A 14,066-nucleotide genomic window follows, 5' to 3' on the forward strand; every position below is an offset into this window, starting at 1 on the left:
ATTTGATGGAAGTTTTGGTTGATTTTATAAAGATAAAATATCTATATTAATTTCTACAGTTTGGGTTATATTGTAAGTCCTAAGAAATGTTACCTTTTATGTTCACTATATTTAGTAAAAAAGTCTTCATTAAATAATTCTTTGCATTTAGAATCATCTTTACTAGAGTGGGATAAGGATTTGCTTTGAAAATTTGGCTTTAGGTTTAATGGATTGGGTTGAATTTTGAAAATTGGCATAGGACTTATTTTAGATTCAGGATATAAGAATGACAGATGTTGAAGATAATAATCTTGGCTTTCATTCTCATTATCAGATTCAGAATAGAGAGATTGGATGTCATTTTCATTATCATTTTGGTAGTCTAAAATATCATTAGATACAAATCGGGATATGAATCCATTTTTAATAGGAAAAGTGATTAGGAGATTTAGGAAAGACTTGGAAAATGGCTGGAAAGTCTAATTCTCAGAAATGATCAAGGTATGTTAGTTTATTTATGATTTAAAGAAAGATTAGATACCTAGCTACCTTGGTAGTCTAGATATGAAAGAACGAAAGAATATTATATAAGGAAAAGAAAACACTCATATGTTCGTATAGAAAAATACCTAAAAGACTCAATATAAGAGAGCACCTAAAAAAAGGAAAGAATTAGTAAAGAACTAAACACCTAAAAGGCTCTTTAAAGGATGTTAGTGATCCTTGCTACCACTTTGTGATAGCAATTTCAAGGGTGGAAAGAGTTAGTAAAGGAAGATCAAGAAAAAATACTTATCTTAAAAAACTCAACAGTATGATCCCAGTAAGCAGTCAAGAAAAGATACCTATCTTAGGAGACTTAATATAAGAGGATATGAAACTTCTAAGTCTGAGACGGATATCCAACTTAAGTGCCAAAGGTAGTTCTCTTTGCGGTCTTTACTGCCTGCATCTGTAGCGGTTCTTCCTGACCTTCGTCGACAATGGTATGCTCTGAAGCAGTCCTACATCCGAAGATACAATCGAGTCTCCATCACCAGATCATCCGTCAGTTATACAACCCTTATGCATCTCGGATCAAACCTAGATAATCTTGATTGATTACACATGCGTGTGTATATATATATCTTTTATATATATATATATATATATATATATATATATATATATATATATATATATATATAAAAGTTAAGATTTTTTTTTTTTTTCGTCCAATCAAATTTAAATTTAAAATATTAAATTTGATAGGTTTTGAGGTGAATTCCAGATCTGAATTTTTTGAAAGTCGGATTTGAACTTTCAAATTCTAACAAAGTGGGTTTCAAGCGCCTCCACTAACCACAAACCCTCCTAAATAAAAAATATTTTAATGGCCTTTTAAGCAAAATCTAATTTTATTTTAACGTTGCCGGGCTGCCTAAATCCCAGGTCCAACTCCCTCATTAAATCAACGCGGCGAGTCTTTATTACACACGGCTGGAAACGCGGTTCTTTACGCTAATTAATAATACAGTTGTTGGTTACCAGTACCAACAGCATTGAAGAAATAAAATTTATTTGAATAAACTCTGCAAGAAAAAGAAGAGAAAATCATAATTGTAGATTACTTGCCACGTTGGACTCGGTTCGGGTAGGAGATCCGGAATAAAATCTCCGCTTTTTCCTTCCTGTTTCCTCAGTTGCCAAAGTATAAAATACATACGTTTGGTTTCCAGGAAAGTTCAAAACTTTCGAAGTTTTTCGGAATCTTCGGGTTCGGATTCTTTCCAAATTCCTATAGGAGGGTGGAAAAATGTCCCAATTTTTTGACGATGTCGCTCTCTTGGAAGCGGAGAAGAAAGTTCGAATCTTTTGAACTTTTGAGGAATTTTTGGCTTCTCAATCCTTACATAAACCTTAGCGGAGTGCTCTGAATTTAGCGCGGTTCTTTTGCTACTGAAAATCTTGGGAGTGACCGCTCCTGGGATCCTCTTCTGTTTTGGGGCGTAATAAGGGTTTCGGTGGAAAACTATTAATGGGGGCACAGCAATCCAAAGATGAGTTGCTCTACCAGCAGGTTAATCACTGCAACATGGAAAGAATCAGGGCTCTTCGCCACCAAGGTGCCGGATTGGAGGTAAGCTTCCGCGTGTCTCCTATTGTTGGATTCTTTCATATTTTTGGAATTATGAGTGGATATAGTGCTGGATTGGATGGATGGAATTTTTTGGCAGTGGATGGACAAAGAAGGAAAGACCCCGTTGATCCTTGCATGCATGAGGCATGATCTCTTGCATGTTGCAAAAGCTCTGATTGAGATGGGTGCGAATGTGAATGCTTATCGGCCTGGTAAGAAGCTTTTTCTCCTTCCCAGTTTATGATTCTATCACCGTGTACGAATTGACTACTAGAACAAGTTGGGTTATTGAAAGATCGGTGGCAAGTTTTGCAATTTCTGGACCCCGTACTGGTGCCCAACCTGTACACCCCGTGCATACCTTGGAACTGCAACTCGATCTAGGGGGCATACATATTCTCAGTACCCTACGGGTGCGGTACGGTTCAAGATTGCAAGCCTTGATCTGTGGGTTATTGTTATATAGAGGAAATAGTTGAATGTCTGTGAATGGATTAGCTTTGGACCCATCTGTCAGGGTCTGGCATTGATATGAGATGTTTAACATGGTGGTTTGGTTCGTACAGCTTTTAGGAAACTCATTGATGGCTATTTAGAGATGGAAGCTATGTTGCATTAGTTTAAATCTGCAACGGCAACATTGAATGCAATTCATATCAGTGATCGTAAAACAAGAAATTGAAGTATTTTTCTAGTGAGTGCTCTTGGTGTCTAGTATGTCCACATGACTATTCTATGCTTGAGGAAAATAAAAAACATTTGACTTGCTCAACTGTTATAACACATACAAGTAGATGAGTTGTAAACATGATATAGGTATGGTGTTTGGGTTGTTGTTGGGATGTTGTGATAAAATTTAATGTTTTATGGGTTCTAGGATTTTGTTAGTACTAGCATAAGTTAAAGAAAGATAGGGATTTAATATGCGAAGGGTTCTAGATGAGTATAACGTGCTTGCTGGATGGTGCTCAAGTTTGAGTGGGAATGCCTTGTCCTGCTGTGTTAAGGAGTGGCTGTTATATATACATACTGCTAGAACCAAACATTAGTAGAGAGAAAATAAATGATTTTTTTTTTTAAGTATGCACTTTATCTATTTGGCTCCTCTTTTGTCCATGCATGATTAAATTGCAGGCTCAATAACCGGTATCATATTCTAGGGACCAGCCAGCACAACCATAATGATAGATTTTCAGGCATGGGGGTGGGGGCGGTGGGGTGGTGTAGCGCTTGATACATTGAGTGACATCAAATGCACAAATTGGAGATCAGAAGGAAGATCAACATGATGAATTGGATGACCTGGGGGCAACTGCTTAAGTTCAATGAAAAAAATTGTGCATTGAAGCATCAAGATGTGATACCTGTTTGGATCTAAGGAGCTAATGGATATTTGAAGAATGGCTATGCTGAGATGGTCAATGAGATGGTGTACCAAAGGCATTCTCGAGCATGGTAGACACTGTAATGAAACTGGAAGAAGGACAAGGCAGCCTAGTTTTAAATCTACCAAGTGCTGGATGAGGTCATCTTCAAGACCTCAAGTGGGAAAACAGCAAAAAAAGCCTGAAAATAGGTGTAGAAGATGAATGACAAAATCTAGGGAGGAAAATGAGAAGCCAAATGAAAATGGCAACCACTGCAGTTGTTCCTGTGAATCATCTCATGATTATGAGAAGATGCATCTTATCCTTACACTTTTCTTGTGGATGATGAATTTGATTATAAAATAATGCATGGTTTAAGACTGGGAATGGGTTATATAGACAATGAAGAACAGCTACACTGATAAGATCAAGGAGCCTATTGCTGAAGGTGGGTGTGCTGTGATTGAAAATCTCTTCACATCAAGATGCATGCATCCAAAGTGATTCAACATGAAAGAAACAAAGATTTAGTGTACATGATCATGATGAACCAGGAACGAGACACTGGATCAAGTCAAACTTTTGGCTACACATTGTTCATGTTATTGCAAAGGTGTAAAGCTCATCAAAGAGTTCTGAGATTTTGGATGCATGGATGGCACAGATTCTTTCACGAGACAATAGTTGGTGCAGAATTATGTGACAAAATATCACTGTCAGTATTAATGCAAGACGGAATTGGTCGTCAGACTTAAAGCAGGATGTTGGAGGCAGTCTGGATTACCTAAGGTGTTTTGGTTAGAGTTTAGTCATCTAGTTAAAGTTAAATATCTTATGAATTGGGACTTTGTTCAGTGTCAGGAAAGTTAAGAAATATGGGGGATGAAGTATGTGAAGTACTTTAGGTGAATTAAGAAAAAATGCACAGCTGGTTGTTGTTTGAGTTGAAAGGCCTTGGTTGGCTGTGATGGAACTGAACATAGCTTTCATCCAATTTGTTCCATGCATATTCGAACTGGGGGTTCAACATAACTTTGTCTAAGGTTTATTTAGATACTTAGGTGCTTACTCTTTATGGGGTCTATACTTTTAACCATATGAAAACATTCATGTATAATCTATTGGCTCTATAGGAAAGCTAAGAATCCACTTCGTTGAGTATTTTATATGAACTTTGGATGTTAAGGCATTAAGCCTGCCTGCTGACAGGAAGGTTCGGAGACTGATACTTTAATATTTTTTGAGAGTTTATATAGTGGTGCTATATCAGCGCAGCTTTTTATTATGTATGTTTTTTTAGTTATTTCACAGGTGATCATTATGGGGCTTGGTTGTAAAAGTCTTGTGCTTCTTTTTTGCACTGCAGGGTGTCATGCAGGAACTCCACTGCATCATGCTGCAAAAAAAGGCCTCGAGCAAACTGTTCATCTACTTCTCTCTCACGGAGGTACATCTTGTCAAAAATTATGTTTATTTATTTATTTATTTCTATTGCGAACTTGCCTTATCTGCTGAGTCTTTGTGACTATTGAATCCTTGGTTAACTTTTTTCAGCAAACCCATTCATCATGAATGATGATTGTCAAAGTGCACTTGATGTGGCCAGAGAGAAGGGGCACTACAATGTTGTCCGTGCCATTGAGGTATGCTTGATGCTGCCAGAAGCTTTTTAAATGTTAATCCAGGTGTATTAGATGATTCATTTTCTTGCTGTTTGTTTTTTATAAATTGCATGTGGTAAGAATGTCTTTTCATTCACTTTTGTTCAGAGCCGAATATGCCTTTTCTCTGGCTGGCTGTGCGAGCATATGGGCCGGGATTTTTGGAAGCATTTGCTCCAAAATTGATGTCAAGAAAAATGTCTGTACATATTTCAGTTACATAGTTTAAGTTTCCTTTTCTGAATGTGATCTTTTTTCATGTGGACAGCTATCTAGATTTTGGACTATTTTAAGTTATGGTTTACATTGTATTTGACTTTTTTGCACCTGTTGAAAGGTTCAACATGCATGCTGATCATCATCATACTTTTTTTACAGTTGGGCTGTGGTTTTACCTTGTGATTCTCGTAATCCAACAAGGCCTCTGAAGTTCGAGTTAGCTATATATCCTGAGCTGCAGGTATAGTAAAGAAGCATCAGCTTATGATTTATTCTTCAATCATTTAATCTTGTAAATAATATTCTTCTTTCTTTGTCCTATGAATTTCCTTCTTTTTAAAACTACTCATGACTTTACTGGCTGGGGGTAGCTCCTCATTGCCTGAAAATTAGCAAACAATATCTCACAATTTTAGTTTTGATCTCAAGATATGTATGAAAAAAAAAGAAGCAAATGTACCCCTAATTGAAACTTATTTTGTGAACATGAATTACAAAATTAGAACTTTCCATTATCTTGTTAAACTGCATGTGTCTGCGAGCACCTACATTTTGTTACTATAATGGATGTACCTGATATTGTTGTTCAACATGGAATAAAAAGGATGTTATTTTGATCCTTGGATTATTTAATTTTAGAGAGAAGGTTGGTTTCTCGCCCGTTTTTGTGGTGAACTGTGCTTGCCTTTGTAAGTTTTAGTGGGTAAGCCTACCAAAATTTTGAGGTCATTGTTTGTTGTCCTAAACAGGGTTTGAAATACTATGGAATGGGGCCGTCCTAGTTTTTCCGTGGATGTAGATGCCCCGCATACTAACATTCAGGATGGTGGATATTCTGTTCCATCCTAGTCCATTTCTTTAATCATCCCATCCTGACACAAAAGATGGTGGAATGGATGCCCCGCCATTCCACTGGTATTTAAAACCTTGTCCCTAAAACATGTTTCAATGAACTAGAAAAGGATCTCCCTACTGCAATATGTGCAAAAGAACATACATATAAAGGGGTTTATGCCTCAGCAAACTTTTAGTTCATGCATGGTCTATCAGTATGATCCAATAAATGATTGGAATGATTCCTCACCATCTGTTCTAATGTTTAACTAAAGCTAGACCAGTGCTTTACGTAAAATATCATGAAATCATAGCTGAAGCATTTCTAGTACGTGATGCCATATCAAAGTTAATGTATTCAGAACTTCTTCAACCTGATATCCTAATAATGGTATCTTCTCATTTTTACTCCCAGCAACTATAGTACATGAGAAGATGAAAAGGGTCAATGCTAAATACGATGTTGTTATGATGCATGCCACTATGATGAGGAGACAATAGCTAAGCAGCATCAGTCCCTTGAAGTTTCTTTTCTTTGTGGTTTTGGTTTAACATGTAGAGAACTGCAAAGAACTGCAAATTGTACACCTTTATTGACACAAAAGAGGACATCATTTTAAATTCTTCAATGATGGTTGTTTTCTGCCTGTATTTTTAACATATTTTCTACTTCTTTCACAAACAGACGAAAAGGGAGAGGAATTACAACTAACAAGTATATTTGCAAAAGAAAAGCAGTATAGGATAATCTTTGTTAGAGAAGAAGTGATCATTCTTTTGGTTTCCTTGGTGTTTGTGCAAAATTAGTCTCAAAATTTAGATGATGCAGAAAATTCTATCATTAAATTGCTTTAGGTGGTTTGCACATTTGGAGTGTGCAAAGTCTCTAAGTTATGCTGCTTCTTAACACAATTTTTATATGAAGCGTAGGTATGGATCCTCTGCTTATGCTTCTTGCTTTGTGTCTTCAAGGGTAGGAAAACATCATCTTGTTCCATCTCCTTTTTTGAGTATTTTTCAAATCATTTAATCATCATATCATAGAAGCTGAAAGTTGGTCATGATGACTTACTGAAGTATTATTCAAGATGTCATTTGTTCCTGGTCAATAATTAAGATGACCATGTTAATCAGTACTTAGGACTTTATCTGACAACTTGGAATTGTCGAAACATTGGAGTTGTGTGTGTGTGTGAGAGGAGAGAGAGAGAGAGAGGGAGAGAGTCCGTGTGATGTTAAAATGAAAAAGGATTAGAAAGGAATGCGGAATCTGATACAGGAATATGAAAGCACAATCAAGTTTGCTATAAGCTGGATATTCTATGTGGAAGGATGTCATAAGGCTACTTAATTACATGGTGCAGACTAATGGGTGAAGGGGAATCAAACATTATGAGGAAATGAAAATGTGGATAGGAATTGCAGTGCAGAAGGAGATCTAGGATATTGCCTCTTGAATAGGGGAAAAGTTTCTGCAGTGTGCTTGAAATGCAAATAGTTTGTTGGATTTGCTGACAAAGGAAAGGTGCAAACTCATCTCTTATGGAGATCCCATTGTTGGAATTTCATTTGAATATTCGCTTTGTTCTTAATATCAACATCTTGAAGGTAACTGGGTTGCCATTCTATTTTTTTGCTTAATTAAACGCCGATCTTCTATACTGAATCTGGAAGCAGAGATCAACATATGCTTCACGTACATCAAATTTACCCTTACAGGTAAATTAACCTTTGCAGATGCAAGCATTTCAAACCTACAAATAAAAATATATCCAAAGGTTTTAGGATTCTATTTATAGGTCCCATTGGCAGAAGCTTGTCATATATCAAGACTGAAAATAATAGGAGCCTGGATAATAAACTAGATAAATATCTTTCCTGATTAAGTTTTCAATAGGCATTTCAGCATGCTGCTATGAAGGTCTTGCGAACCAGGTTGCTTCTCCCCTTTTTTCGCTTTACATTATTTACTAGTGCTCCCTGCGATGCACATGAAGGGCATTAACAGGCATGGCTATGATATAAAACAGTAAGAAACGAGTCAAAGGACTATTGCTCTGATCTTGTAGACATGAGGGCCCCACTTTGTTTCAAACCAAGAGAAGCACTAGGGTTCCAATGTTTTGTTTTACAGGAATGGAAGTATCAGGTCTTTAAATTATGAAGGTTTTTCCCTCTCTCCTTTTCCTTTCTCTTCTCATGGCATTAGGAATCTAATAAAGGCATGAGCATGCTCTCTCAACCAAAAAATGTTCAGCGACAAATCTAGAGTCCTGCTGCAGAGGAGATTCCAGCCAAAAAATGCATTTTCCATTTAAATAGAAGGGAAAGAGATTTATTTTTATATTGCCATGCTGCTGTAGCTCCATCATCATGGTTGGAGTTGTTGGTTAGCCTGCTTCAGACAGGCATGCTAGAAGTTCCCATACAATGGTTAGGCCTTTTCAACTTTCAATGCATCATGTCTCTGTTCAATGTGGATTTCTGTCGGTGTGTGGTCTATTGAGCACTTCCTAAAGTCGTTTTTTTTTTTTTTTTTTTGTGTGTGTGTGTTTGGCGCATGCCTGCAGGGTTGGGGTTGGCATGGTGATTTAGCTTTTGAATTATCTACCAGACTAATCTTAATTAGCTGAGTAATTATGTCTTGAAAATTTTCCTACTTTTCGAATGGCCAATCAAATCAGTTGCCATGTGTTTTAGATAATCACCTGTAATGTGAGCTAGGTGGGCAATATACTTTGCATTATTGTCAATGGCAGTATCCCTTGATGTTGCAGAAGAATCTCTTTTGAGTAGTCAGCACCATTTCTGAAGTCGCAATAACATCAAGTATTAATGAGAATTTTCATTGATGCAAGCTGCAGAAATACTAAGATGATTGCATGCATAATAATCAATTTCTCTTCTTTAAATATGTCTGTTTTGCACCTTTATTTTAAACATACTATGCCTTTGTGGTGGTTTAACCAGTGCATCAGTCTTCAATGAATTGCTTAACTACATGTCCTCATATAAGCCGAATGGTCTCTTTTAGAGGATGGCAAGCCCAAGAGTGTCTGTTTGGGCATGCAAGCTTGGGTAAGCTTTTCTTCGGCGTCAACCACTTGCCCTATTTTCCGAGATTTTACTTTAACAAAGGAAAAGGCTTCTACTGTTGATGTATTAAAAATATTTGCTGAATGGGGCTTGAAATACAACTGCTGATTGGCATGCAAATGCATCTTGAGACCTTCATTTGTCATCCAGTGTGTGGCCAAAATGAAAATTTTCAACTTTGTAATGGAAGGCGTTCCTCTGATATATTCGTCTTTATCAGTCTGCAAGCAACAGTTCCTCTCAGCGTTTATGCAATGCAAGAAGATTTTGCTTTAGCCATCATTATTACTGTCAGCATAAAATTTAGATTCATGATATTTAAGTCTGCTTAACTATGTGAGGCAGTCTGTTGATTTTTATGCATCTGGGAAGAAAGAATATTTGAGGAAACCAGGGTTTGGATCTCCATGTTCTCATGTTGTTTGGGGCTTATCACCAAATATTCACTAGCTAGTTCCCTCTTTTTGAACTTTATGGCACCACTAGCAGCCAATTTTCTGACAGTTTGGGACCTAAATTGACACTCTTTCACCTATTGTAGCTTAGTTACCTAAATTTGGTGCATGTGCAGGGGCGAATTCAGCTGCGGGACTGGAGAGAAGCAGGGCTCCCAAAAAGAGTTCGAGTAAGAAAGCGCCTAGGGAACAACTGCAATAATAAGGTACCAGGGAGATTTCGAAGCACGTGCAGAACCTTAGACAAAAGACCACAGCTACTGAGGGTTGTAGAAAATGACAGAAGAGAATTAAGAGTTCATTCTACTTACTATCATCAGGTAAAGCTTTAGGTATTCCTAGAAGGAATCTTGAAAATAGGCCATCAGATGGTGCTAATATTAGCTTTTCCTTTAAAGCAATACATAGTGTATATTATTTGCCACTGCTTTGCAATCTGTTGGAGAACAGGGCTGCCATAAGTCAGAATGTCTAAGCACTAACTATGCCATAAGGCAGAGTGTCTGAGCACTAACTATGTAACAAAATTGTCTTTCCAAATCTTAAGTGTTGTTTGTATGCTGATTGCTGACTAAAATATGTATAACGAGATTGGCCCTATCATCTTTGGTTGATTAGCGTTGGCTAATTGTCTGAGTTCAAGATTTTCTCAAAACCTTTTCTGCAGTGGTCTCTCAGTATGCTTGTGGGTTACTCTGCATTTTTTTTCCCAACAAAATGTGTAATTCTTTAGTATTACTCACTGTTTGTGGTTCAATCATGACAAGATGCTGACATAGGGTGACTAGGAACAGACTGAGTGGATGCCCCCAGAACAACTGTTCATAAATTGATATATGACTCAATTTTGCTTTTTACCGGTCCAATTATAGCTCCCAAAAATTTTGACTTGTAGTTTTCTTTGCATGGGTTCAACATGTGCAGCTCCTTTTCCACAAGTGACTATTTTCTTTTGTTTGTTCATGCTATATTTTTTTCTACATCTGGACAGAATATGCAGTGACTTAAATTTTCAATGTTTAATTTGCTAAATAGTTTTTATTGACAAACAGGTTGCAAAGCCCCGCATTATTATTTCACTTTGGAAAGCTTATATCGAGGAACCAAAGTTCAACCAGCCAGATCCAGCTGTGGTTATTATTGACAACGCCACAAGTATGTTTTTGCATTAAAGCTTGTTTTTTTTTTTTCCTCAAAATTTCCTTAATGTTGTACCAAGGTTGTCATACGCCGCAGCCTGGTCACTTGGGCAACCCCATTGCCTAGATGCCTGGTGCTTTCTAGACTGCTAGGTGAGGTGGCAGTCTGGGTGCCTGGGTTGGCATTCTAGACAGGCACTTCACCGCCTACAGGCTGTTTCTTTACAAGGGGTACTTATTTATGACATAATACTAATCACTGTTTATTCCGGCTATCCTTCATCATATATAATATAAATTTTAATTGTTATCTAATTAGTTGAGTTATTTTTAATAAGCCTTGGTGTGTATATACTAGTACTTTAAAAGCTACTTTTCTAGATCATGGTCATCTATATTTGGCGTTTCTTATACATCCCATGGCAGCCCTCCATCAATCCGTCCTTTGTTAGCTATTTGGGTGTTTGTAACATGTTCTCAAAGATATCAATCCATGCTAGATCATATTATGAATAGCTTAAGTAGTAAACAACCTATCATTTATGAATATGAAAGTTTTTTTCATGTGTTTTATATGACCCAGTTACATTGAGATAATTTGATTATACAGGGCTGTGGTATTACTTTTATTTTTTTAATGATTTTTTAACTCCAGGCACTTGCCTGGATGCCTAGGCATCAAAAGGGGTCAGAGATGGCGACCTTTCATTTCTAAAGTTGGTGCTCAACCTTAATTTGCTGTATCTTGACAGGAATAAAGTACAAGTTTTTATCGGCAAATGAAGGTGACAAGCAACAACTATGGTGGTTCTATAATGCATGCCGAGGAATTCCCCAGGTAATTAATGAGTACATTTCATGATTGCGTACTGCAGAGCATGCAAGTGAATGTTAGGGTAAGAATCTCAAAGGAATTTCAGGAGATTATTCATGTAGAAACCAAGAATTAATATTACTGTATGCTGTATCTCTAGTTAAATTTTGGCATATAGTGTAAATCCATCATCCAAGGAACTTTTTTCCAATTAATCTTGCAAGAATGGAGAGAACAAATGGGGACAAAGAATTTAATCTTGGAATTTCATTCTTAGATCCAGAAAATATGGTGTAAATCGGGTTGGTAATGGTTGTTTTAGAAGCTTCTTTACTTAGTGCTGAACTATTGCTTCCGTGATGAGGTCTTAAAGAGGTTTATTCTTATTCTGTTATCTTTTACTAGCATTGCTATCCACAACTTTGTTTGGTGTTCAGCAAAATTTCTCCCTCTTGCAGGTGATTAATAACATTCCGGAAACACCAGCAGGTGGACCCATGCCTCCCCCATCACAAATCAACTCATATGCATCAGCAACATCAACAGGCACACATACATCCAACCAGGAAGACATGGAAATAGCCATGGCCATTAACGCCTCCATTCAGTCAGCTATAGCAGAGGGAGTGCCTGATGTCCAACCAGTCACCCACACCAGCAACACCAGCGGCTGGGGCTGCTCGTCTGGTCATTCTACCAACAATGGATGGCGGCCACCAGATGTTGCTCCACCATCAAAATTAAATGCCCAAGCATGTCTGAATGAGTCAAATCCCAGTGCATGCCATGGATGGCTGCTCCTGAAGTTGGGCCAAATAATAGGGCATCACAGCCTACTATGAGTCAATCTGATACAGCATTCATTGTTCCATCTTGGGAGGCACATCCCACAGTTTTGGTTCCTTCTGCTCCACCAGTTGCCGATGAGACATTTTATGATGGACCAATTCACTATCCATCGATAGATTCCAGTCCTGTTGATATAAGCATGCCAGCTGTAGAGACAAAACCTGTGACTACTGAAGTGAAAGAAGATACTGCTGGTACTCCAGGATTTTCCAAACCTGGGAACGATGAAGTTGAAGAAGGCAGTCGCAATACTTCTGGGTTTTGTGTCATCTGTTTGGATGCCCCAGTGGAGGGGGCTTGCATTCCATGTGGTCACATGGTTGGATGTATGCCTTGCTTGAAGGAGATCAAAGCGAAGAATTGGGGATGCCCTGTTTGCCGTGCCAATGTAGATCAGGTCGTAAGGCTCTATGCTGTTTGAGTGGTCAATCTGGATCTGAACAGTCTGTATATAGTTAACTACATCATGAGGATGATAGTTCTTGGATATTTTGTCATGATGTACTAAATTTTTTGACCCTATGGGTTGCTCTGGAATTCCAGTGAAGGTCAAAATACAGTAATATAATTTGTATATACTGTAGATGCTGTCAGTAATAGGATTGCGTTAATTTCACGCGTTCAGGTATTGAAAGTAGGGCAATGTTGTATGTGGAGAGTCTGTAATGCTGTTATTGTGGACAACATTGGGTGCCTTATTGTTCCAAAAAAATCATTTTGTATTACATGTCTGCCTTGCCTTTGCTGCAAAATGATAGATGACATGTATCAGAAATTGGCGTGCTACATTCTGGAGCCAAAGGGCGAGAAGTTATGTGCAATATTGACCAAGACTGCATCTTTAATTTTGTAGGCCTTCTCTATAATTTTGTCAGCAAATATTTCTTATTCTAGTTGTCCTAGACAAGAATTTCTATCAGTGAGTAAGAAAGAAGGGGTCAAATTTATTGCTTACATATGTTGGCTTAAAACATACGCTTTTCTTTTCTTCTTCTTTTTTTTTATGTAAGACATGCTGTATTATCCCAGTTTAGTTATAAAGCAATCTTGTTTAGCTGGGTAGCCAACTGCAAAAGTATATGATAGCTTCTTCGGTGCTTGATTCTCCCCCCTATGTGTTGTCAGTCAAATAATTACCTATATAATTAACATCACATGCGCTTTGTTCTGTTCTGTTTTATTTTATTTTATATATTCTTTTTGTGGTAATGCAGTGTTAAAAAGCATTGACCTCTAAGCATTTGGAATTGTTCGCTCGTTACTTATTACTAAATTATTCTTGGGTGTGGAGCAAGTATGTGGCTGGCTATTGACTGCTAGAAATCTTTACCTTAATGATGCCTGCTATAGATAACTTGAAAGTTCTTGTGGAGCCCTTTGAATTTAAAGGCTTAAAGCAGGATGATTGAAGAACATGGCACTATCTTGCTTTGGCCATGTTGCATGGTGATGATGTCGATCAAACCAATGGATGATTTTCTATTGCTGTGGTGATCTCCTTGCTGCTGTAGCTCATATCTTCAATTTTCTC

At 37.5% G+C, this 14,066-nt stretch overlaps 1 protein-coding gene across 1 annotated transcript; it reads left to right on the forward strand.

Moving 5' to 3' along the window:
• Positions 1-1,627: 1,627 nt before the first annotated feature.
• LOC105033633 (probable E3 ubiquitin-protein ligase XBOS34) lies at positions 1,628-13,260 on the forward strand. The gene is given in 12 exon segments (XM_010908516.4): positions 1,628-2,101; positions 2,199-2,313; positions 4,835-4,915; positions 5,023-5,111; positions 5,238-5,274; positions 5,277-5,328; positions 5,508-5,589; positions 9,850-10,053; positions 10,786-10,888; positions 11,625-11,710; positions 12,145-12,478; positions 12,481-13,260. Coding segments are annotated over 12 exon segments (1,761 nt in total). The 5' UTR covers positions 1,628-1,999; the 3' UTR covers positions 12,957-13,260.
• Positions 13,261-14,066: the final 806 nt, after the last annotated feature.

Source organism: Elaeis guineensis, chromosome 4 (assembly GCF_000442705.2).
Source record: "Elaeis guineensis isolate ETL-2024a chromosome 4, EG11, whole genome shotgun sequence".
Classification (NCBI taxonomy): Eukaryota; Viridiplantae; Streptophyta; class Magnoliopsida; order Arecales; family Arecaceae; genus Elaeis; species Elaeis guineensis.